The sequence below is a fragment of the Natator depressus genome, chromosome 2 (assembly GCF_965152275.1).
Source record: "Natator depressus isolate rNatDep1 chromosome 2, rNatDep2.hap1, whole genome shotgun sequence".
Classification (NCBI taxonomy): Eukaryota; Metazoa; Chordata; order Testudines; family Cheloniidae; genus Natator; species Natator depressus.
The window spans coordinates 131,651,152-131,668,001 of record NC_134235.1 but is presented as its reverse complement, the minus strand read 5'-3'; the positions used below and the strand labels follow the sequence as shown (position 1 = coordinate 131,668,001).

At 42.8% G+C, this 16,850-nt stretch overlaps 1 protein-coding gene and 1 long non-coding RNA gene across 6 annotated transcripts in view; one reads left to right on the top strand and one right to left on the bottom strand.

Annotated features, from left to right (window-relative positions):
* Positions 1 to 11,067, top strand: part of LOC141982707 (uncharacterized) — a 65,694-nt gene extending 54,627 nt beyond the window's left edge. For 3 of the 5 annotated variants that reach the window (XR_012638192.1, XR_012638188.1, XR_012638191.1), the window contains 3 exons: positions 77 to 195; positions 8,604 to 8,668; positions 8,781 to 11,067. This is a non-coding gene — a long non-coding RNA (uncharacterized LOC141982707). The remainder of the gene's footprint in view (positions 1 to 76; positions 196 to 8,603; positions 8,669 to 8,780) is intronic. The other 2 variants (XR_012638189.1, XR_012638190.1) reach the window with 1 other exon arrangement.
* Positions 1 to 16,850, bottom strand: part of MYO10 (myosin X) — a 273,342-nt gene that overhangs the window by 15,079 nt on the left and 241,413 nt on the right. The window contains exons 27-32 of the mRNA XM_074945009.1: positions 15,447 to 15,542; positions 10,072 to 10,165; positions 9,055 to 9,110; positions 2,899 to 3,041; positions 2,169 to 2,363; positions 580 to 737 (exon numbers count right to left, since the gene is read on the bottom strand). Coding sequence (XP_074801110.1) covers positions 580 to 737; positions 2,169 to 2,363; positions 2,899 to 3,041; positions 9,055 to 9,110; positions 10,072 to 10,165; positions 15,447 to 15,542 — 742 coding nt within the window. The remainder of the gene's footprint in view (positions 1 to 579; positions 738 to 2,168; positions 2,364 to 2,898; positions 3,042 to 9,054; positions 9,111 to 10,071; positions 10,166 to 15,446; positions 15,543 to 16,850) is intronic.

Sequence of the window (16,850 nt, the reverse complement as noted above, 5' to 3'; positions counted from 1 at the left end):
AATTTTTGCAAAATGTCAAAACGTGTTTTCCAATCAAAAAGATCAGGTTTTTAATTAATCTCTTTCTGGTGAAAAGTAGCCAGACAGCCCTGGACCTTAGAAACCTTCTGAAGAATCCTGAAGTTTTCATCTTTTCCGAAGATCTGCCATATCATCCGCAGAAGTGAGACCAACAGAGATCCGCAGGGAGAGATGGTGAGAGCCCATGCATGTAACCCCTCCAATGGGATCACAAAGTGCATTAGTTAATGCTGCTTTAAGCAGCATTAAGTTACACAAATTAACAGGGCAAAAGTTACACTGGTTTCCAAGGGAAACAAACATATAGGGTAGCTTTTTCCTGACTCTTTCCCCTCCACAGGCTATATATCCCATGTTCTTTTGCTCTTGTAACAGTTAAAGGAGAGATTTCTCTGGCTGCTGGATGGTGTATGTGTGTCTGAGATGGTTTATATTGGGCATCTAATTGTTTAGAAATTGGGTCATTGGGCTTCTATTTCCTTTCATGTCACATGATAGAGGGAGCAGGACAGGTTCCAAATGTATATGCAGTCACCCCCTTCAGAGGCTTATTTTTACCTTAATATCTTGAATAAGCTGCTGGGTTGGAGTATCAATCGGCGCTTTTGTGTCAGTAACATTCTGGATGGCACTTGACCAGCGGGTGGCCTCATTGAGCAATTTTGTATAGAGACGGTAGCAGTGCTTGCGTCCATACACAGTTACATTCCAGTAGCCTATGACAACAGCAAAATTAATGATCACAAAATGTTTAGTGGTTATGCTTATTCTGATGTAAGAACAGATGACAGCGTTTTACTAACACACAAACTGCATGTCAGGCACAGATAAACTGCTCCACTGGAGTCTCCTTGGCAACTTCTCTGGAACCCAAAGTCTGCAACTAAGTAGCCGAAAATAGAGCAAGCTGCAGTCACCCATATTTCTGTTAGGGAGGTATAGCCTCCGAGACAACCAGTGCTAGCATGGAACACTCCATCCTGATCCATACATGTGCACTCTCCACAGGCTTCATCATCTTGGTAAGGTGGAAGGTGACCATAAGCCACATTGTAAAGACAGACTTGTCTCATCCTAGCTGTACAAGAGGATACTGGGACAACATTGTCTTACAGAAGAAATCCTTTAAAAGCCTGCATTATTTATGTAAACATGGATATTAACACACAGGCTACTCATTCTGTAAAACCAAAATGTGTTCTCATCTGTGCAGCTTTCTTGCACCTTAAAAATACACTGCTGATTCAGTCCCAATGAGAAGCAAGTATATATTCAAACTTTATTTTCCGTACATCCCAATATGGGATTTTCATGAGAAAAGAGAGTCTAAAGAAAGCTTATTTACTCTTTGGGTGGCAAAAATCACTTTGTAGGTACACAGTGAAGATTGCACTGGACAGTTCAAATAAGGAAAAAGGAGCCTCTTATTTGAAAACGACTGAATCAGAGTTTCAGAGTAGCAGCCGTGTTAGTCTGTATTCGCAAAAAGAGAAGGAGTACTTGTGGCACCTTAGAGACTCACCAATTTATCTGAGCATAAGCTTTTGTGAGCTACAGCTCACTTCATCGGATGCATTCAGTGAATGCATCTGATGAAGTGAGCTGTAGGAATGCATCTGATGAAGTGAGCTCTAGCTCACGAAAGCTTATGAATCAGAGTTGAAAACGAGTTTAGAAAATGTTTTTAGAGGTGACTTGGAAGGTGGTGTAAATTTGACTCTGTTTCTGTAGAGCTACTTAGACACTAACACTGGTAGAGTCTAAGTTGCTCTAAGTTACATGCTGAGAAGCTAGAAAGTAGGGTGAAGGCTGCCTTAATTTATGCCTTCTTCCAAATCCTTGATGTGTAAACTACTGTACACTAATTTAGCAGTATTAGGAGTGTTAGAAAGAATGAATTATACCACCTTACACATCTCCTCTGCAGTTTGTCCCAATGAATTCAGATGTCTCTACTGGAAAAATATTTTGTGAAGTATCTCAGTGATTTAGAAGCCTAAGCTCCACTGACCTTATGTTTACCCATATGTATTCCTGTAATACAAAGAATGGATGTAAAATATTTTCCTATTATGCGTGTTGCATTTCCAAGTAGGCTGGAGTGCAGCTCAGTGCACAGAAAAACCTAATGCTCATGAACAAATTACCTGTTTCTTTGAAGATTTTCTCATCAGGTGGTACCACAGAACAGAGGCTATTCAGGACTAGGGTACCCAATTTCAGGGCATTCTTCTCTGAGCTCTTGTAGTAGTCCAAAGAGTTGTGCGTTAAGACAAACCAGCGCTTCTTCAGCTTTAGTGAAGACATCTTCGGGCTGTTTTTTACTTCTTTCTGTAACCATCCTGTTAAATAGACACCCCATGAATTAAAGCTTTTCATAGAATTAGGCAAAGCTGTGGTTAACTTTTGGCAGCTTAGACTTTTTTAAAAAATGATTAATACAATTTATAAAAGTATCACTAAGTATTGCCAAGTCCTCTTTCTAAATAACTTTTGTTTAAGTTAACAGTGTCAAATTAACTCCCAAGAAAAAGTGAGTTTGAAATACTACATATTACCTATATTGGGGCTTCTCAAACTTTAATGGTATGGACCACATTTTACTAAAAAGACTGACTCATAGACCACTTCCCCATCCATTCAAAATCAAAAAACATCCTTGTGGAAGCTACAGCAACCGTTTACTTGTAAGAGTGATATTAAGAAAGTCTGAATGTGTTTTTAGTAGTATCCCTTGAGTTAGCAGCAGGAAACAAAGTCAGCAGCATGTGACCAGCGAGCTCTCTGCAGACCACCAAGTGCTCCACAGACCACAGTTTGGGAACCACTTATCTATACAATTTGACTCCTCTGGTTTGCTTTCCCATTAATTCTTACCCCTCACTATGAATTCTTGCCCCTCCACTCTGGTATCTCCCTTTGATCTCTGCAGCAGTGTTATCCAGTGGTGCATCTCCTCAGGGGTGTCAGCATTACAGTGGAGAACACGATTAGCAGTGATGATCACAAATGAATTGGGTCTATGGAAAAAAACGAAGATGGAAAAACCCATACAGTAAATATAACTACTGTTTGCACCACAACTAAATGACTGACTTACCTCACTTGCCATAAGCATAAACACTTCCCTCTTGTTTGTATTTTATATTCAGGCAAGTGTTCCTCACTTCTGCACCATTTATTTCAAGAACTCTACAGGCCTATAAAATGTTAAGCTTTTAAAAAGACTTGTTTAAAATGAGATATAGGTTTGTACCAAATACTGGGTCTATGCAGCCCTGAACTTTGGGAAAACTTATATCCAGACTTTGCCCCATCTTTATATCAGCCCAACATAAGACCCTTCCCCACTCCAACAAAAAAAACCACCACCACCTTGAAGAAGTTTGGCTCTGGATCCAACCTTTGTAGTTCATGGTCATCTCCATTTAAAGTGTTTGCTTCAGTAGCTACTTTAGCTAAAACCAGCTATAATTTATGAAGATTTATAATGAAGCAGCATGTGAACATAGATCCCTTTATTTTTAATACAGTGCAGTTAAGGCAGCAGAGTCTCTTTTTTTAAATGACATTCTGGCTTCCATCCAGTCCTACCCCAGGATTCACTGAAGCACCAGCAAATTGACCTGCTTGCCTAAGATCACGTGAGTGGACTGTCTTGGTGGCTCTACATGGATTAGATTCTACTATTGTGCTCTTTTGTCTTCACAAGCCATACGCTTTGAACTCTTCAGACCCTTTTTCTCCCCAAGATACTAGCTCACAAGAATTATATCAGAAAGCCTTTATTAGGGCCCAGGCCATTTTGGGATACATAAGTAGATCATCAGTATCAAGAAGGAAGATGACAGACTTTCACTTTGCAGTTCTAGTGAGAATACATTAGGAATACTGCACTCAGTTCTGGGCATTTTAATGGCAAAATTATTTAGAGACAATTCAGAGAAGAGCAGCAAAAATAGCTACTAGGCTTTCACCCTGATGTGATGGGCACTTTCCAAAAACAAAGGAAGATAATCCCTGCAACAAACTGTGTGCAAACCAAAAGACAGATGAAGGGCAAGGAAAAGAGAGAGAACCTACAAGTGATCAGGGTGACTGCAGGCAACTGTTTTACCTTGACTGGAGGGGGGATAACACGGGTATCAGGAAGGCCAGTGAGAAGGAGGTTACAGTAGCCAAAATGGGAGAGAATGAAGGGCCTAGACTAGTTTTAGCTTTGTGTAGACAGGGAAATATTATGTAGAAAGAAGTGGCAAGATCTGACCACTGTCTGGATGTGTTGAAAGGGCTGGGGCTGTGTCAAAATTGGTCCCTAGGGTATAAACTCAACAGCAACAAAAATGAGAGTAGAGAGAGTTCAGGAGGAATGAGCAGCAGTTCAAAGTTTTGGGTATGTTACATTTAACCTGATGGTGAACCATTATCAGAGACAGGTGGAGAGGTGGGATTGGATGGAAGTTGAAACCAGATGAGTAGATGAGGGTTGAGAGCATGAAGAAAAGAGGGTGTAGGATAGAGCCCGGTGAAACAACCCTTCTGGAAAGCTGGAGAGGACAGACATCCAAAAGAGTGGCTGAAGATAAGGTCAAAGAGGTGGGAAGAGAACCAAGGGAGGACACAATTGCTACCCCTGGGGGAATTCTGCACCACTGTGCATGCACAGAATTCATGTCCCCCATAGATAATACATTCTGCTAGAGAGGTGCTTCAATTACACCTTTCCCTCACCAGGAGCTGCTGTGGCACCAGAAGAGACAGCAGCCAGCTCACACACCAGTGCAGCCAGCCGCAGAGGGGGAGGAGGCAGAGGCCAGGGGAGGAGGCACAGGATATGGGGCGGATGGATGGGGTTGCTGGTGGTTCACAGACAGGGTTCAGAAGGGCTCTTGGGAGGGACAGAGGCACAGGAGTGAGTGGTGTGACAGCACTGAGGCAGGGGCTGAATGGGAGGGGGTGCAAGACCACATGGAGATGGGGGGGATGGGGATGGCTGAGTGGGGGTGCAGAGACACATGGGGACGGGGTGCCTGACTGAATGGGAGAGGCTAGGGGTCAGCCAGGATCTGCAGGGGGAGGCTCCCCAACTCCCTAACAATCCCTCTCTCCTCCCCCCCCCCCCCCCGCCAAAAAAAAACCCCGGTCCATACTTTTCCCACCCATACGCAACAAACCTCCAGGTTCACTCCCAGGCTCCTTCCCAGTAATTACTTCCCATTCCCTGAGCTCCTCCGTTACCCATGATTCCCTTAAATGTTTGCACTGCTTCTGAGCTGTGTGGGAAATACATTTCTGTATTGTAGTTTAAATGAATTATTACTCAAAGTTCTGTATTAATATGCCTACTAAGAAATCTATTTGTCAAAAAACATTTCCTGAATCTTTTTTGTTGTCTGTATTGTTAGAGATACTTGCTGACAGGTATTTTGAAATAAGTTCCCCAAATAATTAAAAATGGCATGATTATATTGTGTTATTTTGACAAATAAAATATGCAGAATTTTCCAGAATTTTTAAATATTGTGTGCAGAATTTTTTAATTTTTGGAGCAGAATTCCCCCAGGAATAAATTGCAAAAGGCAAGGCAGGACAATCAATCAGGCAGGTGATCAATAACATCAAAAGATCTACTTAGCAAAGTGGTGGAAGGCTATTCTAGAATATTTATGAGTAAACATTCAAAGGGATCTCAACCCAGCCTCTTTCTTTTGAACCTGCAATTATGAGTACAGCCATCAGCTATCTAATTAGACGACACAAGTGTCCTATCACCCACATCAGGCAGATGTATATATTCTGTGTCTTGCACCTGCTAAATTGAAGATTTTTTTTATTTTTTATTTTATTTTTTTAAATCTGGCCCTTGAAACTGAATTAGATAAAGCACTCAACACTGGTACTGAAAGGAACAATCTGTACTGGCAACAGAATTGACCTGCATGTCTACTAATGTTATATATGCCATCATGTGCCAGCAATGCCCCTCTGCCATGTACATTGGCCAAACTGGACAGTCCCTATGTAAAAGAATTAATGGACACAAATCGGACATCAGGAATGGTAACACACAAAAGCCAGTGGGAGAACATTTCAATCTTCCTGGACATTCTATAACAGATTTGAAAGTAGCTATACTTGAACAAAAAAAACTTCAGAAACAGACTTCAAAGGGAAACAGCAGAACTGAAATTCATTTACAAATTTAACACCATTAATTTGGGCTTGAATAGGGACTGGGAGTGGCTGGCTCATTACAGAAGCCGCTTTGCCTCTCCTGGAATTGACACCTCCTCATCTATTGTTGGGGGTGGACTCCATCCATCCTGATCGAATTGGCCCTGTCAGCACTGGTTCTCCACTTGTGAGATAACTCCCTTCTCTTCATGTGTCAGTATATTTATGTCTGCATCTGTAACTTTCACTCCATGCATCTGAAGAAGTGAGGTTTTTACCCACGAAGGCTTATACTCAAATAAATCTGTTAGTGCCACCGGACTCCTTGTTGTTTTTGTGGATACAGACTAACATGGCTACCCCCTGGTACTATATAACCTAATAATTCTTTTCCTTTTATGATCATTGATTTCTAGGGGATGTAAAAATTGTATTTCTGTGTGATTCTTAACACAGCAAGTGAGAGGATGAGAAGTTTTTTCTTTTTAAGATGGGTCCCACAGAGATGCTGACATGAACACCAGACGTGTCCTTAGCAACACTTTTTTAACCTAACTACTATCGCATTTTCAGGCTTTTGCTTTCTTGCATAGTCTTGTTTATAAAACTTCAGTTCACAACTAAGGTAACTGGGAATGTTCAGATCTTTGTAGGTTGTGGTGGGGTTAATAATTTCAGAACAGCTGCTCCATGCATATTTGTAAATGAGGAGATAGAAAGGAACTGTTATCATTTGCATTTTTGACCTGATAACACTGCAGTGTTGTTTAGGCCCAAGCTAGTATGGGCTAGATTCACAAAAGGACTTAGGCATATAACTGCTACTTTAAGTGTCTAAATCCCAGAATCAGGCCTGACTGGGATTCACAAAGCCCTGCTCAGCTGCCCCCAAATCAATAGGCACATAAGCTCACGCGGGGCCTAAATTTTTTGCAGTTAAAGTTCCCTAGGTACCTATGTTGCTGTCTCTGAGCATGTGCACTGCAGCCCCATGCCAGGTGTCTGGATATCTATGCCCCAAAGCAATGCACAAATCTAGCGAAGACAGGTTTTCCTATGCATAACTTGCCTGCAGGGCCTGATCCAATAAGTGTGCTCAGAGCTCGCTTACCAGTGTGGGCCCCTATGGAGAAAACCTACACAAAATGTTTGGGGGCAGGACAACCTTCTTCATAACTTTTAGCCAAATGCTTAGGATAATTAAAAACATAACTGGAAAAGCAGGACTCTAACCACCAACTACAGAGTCATTCACATGCTTGCTCTCTCTCCTGCCCAATGATTCATTATTTGCCCATAGTGCAGGGGTGACCAACCTGCGGCTCTTCAGAAGTTAATATGTGGCTCCTTGCATAGGTGCTGACTCCGGGGCTGGAGCTACAGGTGCCAACTTTCCACTGCTCAACCCCAGGCCCTGCCCCCACTCCACCCCTTACCCCAAGGCTACCGCCCCTTCCTGCCCCATTCCCCTGAGCCTGCTGCACCCTTGCTCCTCCCCACTCCAACCCAGAGCCTCCTGTACAGTGAGAAACAGCTGATCGCGGTGGGCGGGAGGGAGGGGGAGGTGCTGATCGGCGGGGCTGCCAGTGGGCAAGAGGTGCTGTGGGTGGCGAGAGGGCTGATGGAGGCTACTGATATATTACTATGTCTCTTTGGCAATGTACATCGGTAAATTATGGCCACCCCTGCCATAGTGCAACAGCTTCAATAAGAGAGACCGAGGGAGCCTCAGATCAGAATATCCCATCACCCAGTGGTTAAAGGCACTCAGCTGAGGGGTAGCAGATTCTTGGCCAAATCCCTTATCTCACTCAGGCAGATGGGGGACTTGAACCAGGGGTCTCCTACATTCCAGATGAGTAACCTAGCCATTGGGCTCAAAATTATGAGTGAGCTTCTCTGCCTCCTCCTGCTGCTGTTGCTCCCTCTGCCCCCGCCCAAATTGGCACAGGCACCTAAGCCTGAGAGGTTTGCAGCTGAGAATCCCAAGTAGAGGGAAGTTCGTCCCTGCAGCCAAGACTTAGGCACCTGTCTCCAAGAGAGGGATGGGGCTTAGTGCACATCCCATAGGTTGGCATCTCCTATTGGCTAGTTTAGGTGAAGAACCTCTTAGCATGCTGGCTTTTGTGAATCCCATTCTAGGCAGCCTAGGCGCTGAACTCTGGCCTTATGAATCTCTGTGGTTTTCTAGGTGACAAAAGTTAGCCATGCTTAAATTTCTTAGTGAACCTAGCCCTATGTTCCAAAATAATGTCAGTTTTTTCCTCCTCTGTTATGCACTGTTATTCGAAGTGAAGTACATCCTGGCCAGAGTTCTGGGGTTGCAATAAATCATTTCTAACATGTCAATCAATGATTTCCAAAAACATTCTGCTCTAACTGTGTCATCCAAATAATTTTCTTATTAGAACATAACCTCCAAGGAAAAGGGAAATGCAAGAGATCCATAACAAAATGCAAAGGCGTTTTCCTGGTAAGGGTAGATAAAAATCCTACTTTTTACAGTAATTTAAAACAAGAAGCCTTGTTCTTTAAAAGCAGTTTGTATAAATAAAAAGTCATTATTGTTCCTCTCCTACTTTCAGGCCTCTTGAGAAACAAGACAGCTGATTGATGCACATGTTGACCCAAACAAGAGAGACGTTTGTGCCAGGCAAGTCAGCAGAACCCACACTAGAACTGATGCAGATCCTTCTCCACCCACTTCATACATTATGTTGGAAAATCTCAATTTTGGCACGATCAAAAAGGAAAGGCAGTGAAATAGTTTCATGTGCAAAATATGGAGATCAGTGTAAAAAATGTCAAATTTTGAAAGAGGAAACATTCACCCCAGCCAAAAATGTCAGTGGAACTTACCTATCTGGGTTGTCAGAAGCACACACAGAATCAATCAGTCCAACATCCATTGTGCCCTGTGCAACAAAAACCCAACCAAAAAAGAGGAAGACATTTTAATATCACTAGAATATATTATTAAATCTATTACTTCTAGGTATAAGCAAAACTGGGAATTACTTTGCATTCTTTGATTATGCAAAACTATATAGATCTAGGTGCCAGTTTCTTCTAACCACTAAAATTTAGGGGAAAGGGAAAAAGGGTTTCAGATAAACAGATCTAATAACAGATCAGCTTTAGTTACATTCACTGCAAAGCAAGTTCAAAAACAACTTCTATTTTTCTGAGTTTTACAACTCAGTTGCAATTTTGACCTAATTTACAATACCCTCAAGAACTTACCACCACACAGTATAGAACTTTGGGAAGCCAACATCAAACAGAAATCTAGATTTTTAATTTCCTTTGTTTCCTTGTTAGCACTATCTAAACTGAATGAGTTATATCTGCCCCCCAGATATATGTTCTGTAAAAATAACCAACGGAAATGTTCCAATATTTTTTTAAATTAACAAATAGTTGTATTTTTTAATTTAATCAAACAAGTATGCCTTTCCAGTACTTTAACCCCAAGTACTGCCCTACTGTTTTGGAGCATGAAAACTTGATCGGGAAACTGACTAGAAAAAAAGTGAAACCAACTAATAATTTTCTTTGCTCAAGGACAGTGAAATGCAAAAAAAAAAAAAAAAATCAAGAGACTATAAATAGTAAAAAGGAAATTTAGAATAATAAAAGAAATGTTAACCTCTAGATATTGGCTTTAACTCCCTGGGGCAGGATCCATCTTCTCATTATGTGTGAGTGCAAAGTGACTAGCACAATGGGACCCTCTAGCCACTACCACAATTATGTTAGTAACATACACAAGGAAATTTATGCCTGATTGTCAGAGGTGGTCAGCCCCTGTCACAATCAGGCACCTTATTTTCTAAAAATATATGCTGCTTAATCTGCCTTTAAATTTTGACTCACCACAGCATTCTGTGGGTTTGCCTGCTCATCATGCATCTCCTGGATCTCCTGTTCTGTGGAAGCATTGACCTGACTCAGCACACTGAACCACTGGCTGCAAGAGAGAAAGGCAAACACCAGCATGACAAAAGGCTCACACCCAAGAAACCTTTTTATCACATTTGTGGCCTGGAGAGAAGCAACAGGTTCTACAGGTTTCCTGAACTGCCTCAGAAAGGATCTCTGTTCTCAGCACTCAAAAAAACCCAGCAAGCCTCTATGCAGTCAGTTCAAATAATGACAGAATCCCAGAAGAAATAACCAGAATATCCCTGAATACCCCCTCCACCCCAGAGTATTTTTCCTAGATGTCCAATACCAACCCCCTTTGCACCATTCCATTTGAAGATAAATACCTTGTGTTAACAAAGAGTATCTCTAAAGAACTGACTGTAATCCCACTGAAGCCCTTCTATGACCTGGATGTACCCAAACATATAGCAAACAGTTCAGCTGGAATAGATACATTAGTAATCTGCACATTTTTTTGTTTGTTTTAAAACATTGGATGTTCACACCTCAAATGGTTCCCTAAATCCTGATGTAGTAATGTTGTGATTGGACATTTCTTATTACTATAAACCTGAAAAAGTGAGTGTTTATATAATCTCATATTTAAGTCCTCTATGCATGTGGCAAGGGAAGGGGGAGGACAAAAAGAACTCCCCACACATTCCTTTTGTCTGTAGTCAGGAGCAAGGCAAAAATCAGTCTGTGCTAGGCTGCTTTGGAAGGAAGCCCTGAAGATGGGCCAGTGTCAATTTATTCCAATCCAGTGGTCAGGTACCCTGAAATAGCTGGCAGGTGGTGGAGCAGGAGTTGCTATTCCAACTGTAATCCTGAGTAGCAACTACAGGAGGGCTAAACTTCAGCCACATGGTCTGCCTTTGGGATATATTTCATCTACTTCTGGTCCCTGTAGAGTTAGAACCCGATTACCTTGTGCAATCCCACTGAAATATGAGCACCGAACTTGGCCAGTTATGCAGGTTTCCTGAACGTCATTCTTTGAGATATTAACTTGCCATTCTAAAGATACTTACCCTAGGGCCAAGTTTCAAAGGGCCTCATCCCAGCCTCTAAAACTGCATCTTCACATTTTTTGCAACTGCAGTTTTTCAGGTGCAGAAGTTGTGTATACATGAGCATTTTCTATGCAAAACTGTGGATTTAAGTTTAGAGGCCTCTTTGAAACAATTGCCTACATTCATGGATCCTCTGCCTACACATACGTAATTGAAAACTGTGGTGTTTAGGAAATGCCAGGTTTCCACACCCATACACATCTGGAAACTGGACTCCTGGTAACAGTTCGAGACAGACTAAGTTGTTAAAACAGCATCACAACAGCCAGGGGTTTAGTAGCCTGCCTAACTCCTTCCACAAAGGTAACATTTTAATTAGTAGCAGCTATAAAAACTTCAGTATCTAGGAAATGGGGAGTGAACGAGAGTGCTGGTTCTGATCCAGAGCCTATGGCAGTAGGAAAGAAGCTGAGAATAGGGTTATGGTCCTTCTTGTACCTCTGGATGAAAAATCTGGATCCACATTGGACACTGTTTTCCAGCTGGCTCTGTACCTGCATCCTGAGGGTGCAGGTGCCCTAGCAACGGAGATTGGCGGGGCAATTCTTGAAGAAGAGCAGCCAAGTTTCGGGTGAAACCATTCAAATCTAGGAAATGTCTCACATGGTTTCCACTCATGGTCATAAATTAGCCCAGGTTTACTCAAAACTCACGTTCATCAAAAGTTGCACAAGCCTTTTCCTGAACTTGGCCTGAAACTTAGGTTTGTGACAAAATCTGAAAGCAGGCAAAATGGTTTCATTATGGACGCCTGGCCCAGTTCTAACCCAGTGTCTAGTAGCTCTCAAACAGCTCCCCAGTCAATGCTCAGAATGACACAGGTTCCAGAGAGCATCACCTCCAGCCCTCCTTTGCTGGAGGGAGTATTAACGTGAGAAGGGCCTCTCTGAAGAGGGAGGAAAGGATAGGTTCAACTCTTAAAGGATCCTAAACCCAAAGTATTCCCACAGATTATAAACAGTGATTCATCTTTCCTTTCCAGATTCTGACCCACAGGTATTTTACTTAAAATCCAGTGTATTAATTAAATCATATCAAAGAAGCCAGATCTCATAGTATAAGCCAACTACAAACCTTTTACTATACAACAGCTAGCATGGGCACGTAGTAGTATTTTTTTAAAAAGTGATCAAAGTTTAACTTCAAGTACAAGTAGTGTACATATTTTCCTAAAATATTTTTTTAAAATTACGTAGTTAAAAGTGAATGAAAACCCTGCATCTGGTTGAAAGGAAGATGGCACTCGGCTCTGCAGTTCCCAAGTTAATGATTGGGTCTCAGAGGATCAGCAGGTTTCTTCTGCTAACCCCCAAACTGTTTGTTTGCATGCATGTGTCCCTTCGCCCCACACCAGAACAATGCAAAGAAAACAAGAAGTATAAAATTTGTGGCATTTCCATCCCATGTGTGAGATTAACCTGCATAGGGAACAACACAGACTTCAGTGTAATCAGAATTAGCAAACAGATTCTTCTAAATCAGTTTTGGACCTGCTTTTCAGCAGTGCTGAACATTCAGAGCTCCCTTGACTTCAGCACCTCTGAAAATCTTTACACATCTCCCACTGGAACCAAGGTATTTTAGAACAATTGTGTATTGTGGAAACAGAAACAGGGAAAACGCCAGCAGGTAAATTAACCTGAATGTGTGTGGTGTGTATACTAAACGAACACTGAAACGAAAGTCGCTGTCTCCTCCTATGTTTTGGAAAAAGGTAGAGATATGTGACTGAGGACATGAAAGCCCTTAAACTCTGGTAATTTCTTGTTGGCTCCTCAATAGGGCAGTTTGCCAGAGAGTAGGGTAGTTCAAACAGACAAAAGTAGCTAACTGGATCTTTATACTTGTGAGGCAGTTGGAGATTGCCACCACCAGAGGCTGCCAATGGCAGCATGGTACAGAAAAGAGCCATATGTGGTAACCAGGATTCGGCCATGTGTCGCTTCTCAGCCTGCTCATGGTCATAAATATGTTACTGTATCTTATGACAAATCTCTCAAGTTAATAATGGAAAGTTTACAAATGGATTCAGATTATAATTTTAAGGAAGATTTAGCAGCTCATTTTAATTTCAAAAGAGATCACTGAATTAACTGTGCTGTTATAGCCTATGAAAAGTAGCCCTTTAAAGTATGAACAAGAAGAACTGCAATCAGAAGATGTCAAGGCCCTTTACTAACTTTAATTAATTTATATTCAATACCCCTGTGATGGAGGGAAGCATTATTCCCATTTTACAAATGAGAAAAAAGAGTAATAGAAATGTTAAGGGTTAAATCCACAAAGGGGACTTAGGCTCAGTGTTGAAACACCTGACTTTTAGATGCCCTGCTGCCTAATGGAACCTTCAGCCATGAGTTAGGTGCCCAGGCTCCCTATACATTGCCAGGGGAGAGAAAGGCAGCTAAGAATAGGATCCACAGAAGCCAGCATGCTGAGTGGGGAGCTGCCTAAGGCAGCCACTAGGAAGTGCCAAGGATGGGGTCTGGGGACCTAAGACCTGCCCCTCAAACATAGTTAGACACCAAGCTCCAGGTTGGAGGGAGGCATCTATCTCTACTTAGGATTCACAGCCCTGAACCCACTTCTGGAGTTAGATGGCTAAGCCAGGTCAGCCTTCTCACGTGCTCATGAACGAGAGCGCCCCTCCTTCACTTACATAGCCTAGTGTTTAGGGTATTCACTGGGAGGTGGGACATCTGATTTCAAATCCTTGCTCTGTCTGATAAAGAGCAGGTACTTGACTTTGGGTCTTCCGTACGCAGGGGAGTGCCCTGACCAGCAGGCTATAGAGTCTGTCTCTCTCTGGTCCAGTGAACAATTATTTATACAAAGTGGAACAGCTTCAACAGGAGAGATTGAAGGAGCCACACCACCAGCTATCCACGCGCAAGTCCCTGCTCCAACTCAGGCAGACTGGAGATTTGAAGACAGTTATGTGGAGTGTGGGAGACGTAACCACTGGGCTATTAAGCATTCTGCGATGGACACACACACCCCATCTGAAAAACTCCCAAGCTGGTCACTCCCAGCTGTCTTTTATGTGAGGCCCAATCGTGTGGGGTGTGGTCACCCCACACGCAAGATAGGCAGGGAAATGCCTAGCTTGTGAATCCCACTAGGCCTGGCTTAGGCATGAGCTAGGATGCTGCACAGCTCAGTGGGATCAGAACTTAGGTGATATTGCATGTCTCCTGGTAGAAACTTAGGCACCTAGGGAACTTTACTGATTCAGACTTAGGCGTCTACATGGTTAGGTGGCAGGTGAGTGGGGTTATCAGGATCTCAGTGGAGTCTAAATATTGGAATTAGGTACCTAAGTCCCTTATTGATCTAGCACTAAGTAACTTAGATGAGGCCACTGAGTAAAAATACCCACATATCCTCACTTCTCGTCCTAGGAGTCTAGCTCAGCAGGCAGTGTAAAATTTAAAAATAACTTTATTTATTTTCTTACATTTGAATGCTTGTGGTTTTGTAAATGATGTGATAGGCAAGTAGGATATTGTCACTCAGCCATTGCAGGTAGTTTTTTAAATTCAGATTTTTGGATTTGGAATGTAATAGATCTAGCAGCTTTAGCTTGCTCCTAGCCCATGAGACTATGGTTAGCAATTTTTCCTTGCTGCTGCCAAGGATCCGTATCAGATTCTAAGACCTTTAACAGCTGAGCAGATGGAGATCACGTGCTTTGCTCTAAATACCAGTCTTCTCGTTTGCGAATGTGAGTGCACTCCTCTGAATTACAGTGACCATGTGAAATCTCACATATGAAAAGATTTTAAGCTCTAATCCTGCAAAGAGAACAGTGTAGGAGCCTGCCAGACCAGGGCTTTATTTCAGACAGCCTATATTGGATCATACAGATTGCATCAGTTTTTTAAGCAGGTAAAGAAGGGCCTGAGAAGCACAAAAAGCAGTGAGAGAAGTGGCCAAAGGAAATCACCGTGTATAGGCAAGAGAACATTAAAGGTTGTCACAGGGAGCAGGCTGGGAAGCGACACATGGCCGAATCCTGGTTATCGCAGCACTGTTGATATGGCTCTTTTCTGTAACACACTGCCATTGGCAGCCTCTGGTGGCTGCAGTCTCCAACTGCCTCACAAGATCTTTCAAAGGGGATTAAATGCAGTGTGTTTAATACTGCTGGTCAATACCTTCAGAGATTGCATGTAAAAGACTGTCAATACATTGCTGCTGTTTGCAAGAGTTAGAATGATATGGAGATGAAAAGCTTAATGATTCTCTTACCTAGCATCCTCAGGAGAGTCAGCAATCAAGTGGTAGGTCCTGTCGGCCATTACTATATCAATCCCATTTTCTTTACCGGTATTATCAACAATCTCTCTGAAATGGATGCAAATGCCAGAATTAACGCTAGAGAGATACCCCATGCACAGTGACAATGCCCTTCTAGTGAGCAGCTTAGACACGCTAATATTTCAGAATAATATTTACTTGTTTTACCCTGATTCACTTAAGATGTGTAATGCAGACTCCTGTTACTTAAACATTATCAATTCACCAAAACAATATTTGTCATGGCCATCGTAGCCACTGTCCAAGTTACCCATGTTCAAAGCACTGTGAAGCTTAACTTTTTAAAGTGGCCTTTTTTCCCCCACTTGTCATTTAAAAAATAAATACTTACAACAACAAAGAAAAACCTTACTAATGAGGAGAAAGAGACCCATCTCTGAAAAAATAACCAGTGTTGAGGAAAGGAAACATAAGATCTTACCCTGACTCCTTAAAATATTCAAGGGGTTGTTGAAAATGCCAGAAATGCAGGCCAAGATTTTCAAATGTAATGGCATTTTGTCTGTCAGTTTTTGGGTGCCCAGTTTAAGACACATTAAAGGGCCCTGGTTTCCAGGAAGTGCTGAGCACCCATCCTCTGAAGACCAACCCTTTTGAGGTGCTCAGGTGGCGTGGGGGGAAAGGGGTAGGGGAAGACTCCCTACCTGGCTCCTGGGAAGTGGCAACCCCAGCTCCTAGCTCCATGTGCTGCCTCCGCTCCACCCCAAACCCCCGTTCTGCAGCTCCCAATGGCTGGGAACCAGGGCCAATGGGAGCTGCGGGGGTGGTGCCTGTGGGTGGAGACAGCACATGGAGCTAGGACCTGAGGGAGGGGAGTTCCTGTCACCCTTCCAGGAACCCCTCACCCCCAGATAAGCACTGCCCCGCACCCCAACCCCTGGCTCTGAGGTCCCCACACCCAAACTCTTGCTGCTGGTGGGCAGGGGGGCCTGAGACTGCCCCAGCCTGGTCTGGGGGCTGCCCGAGCTGCTCAGGTGGCCTCCGGGCCAGGTGCACCAGCCACTGCAGAAGTCACAAGGGTCACAGAAAGACCTCTGTGACAAACACAGAGCCTTAACCATAACCAATATGGTAGACGTGAATATCGAATTCAAGAGTAACAGAAGGCTAGTTGTAAGAATCCAGGATCTATATTCATGGATTTACTATGTCAGCAGCTGCCCATTACTACTATTGTGACAGATCTTTACATGCTCAAAGGGCCTGATCCAAAGCCCACTGAAGTCAATGGGAATCCCATTCACTTCAGTAGGCACTGGATCAAGCCCGGAGAGTAGACTGAGAGAGCAGTCACATCCGCAAAGAAAACTTGATGGAGCTTTGATTTAGGTTAAA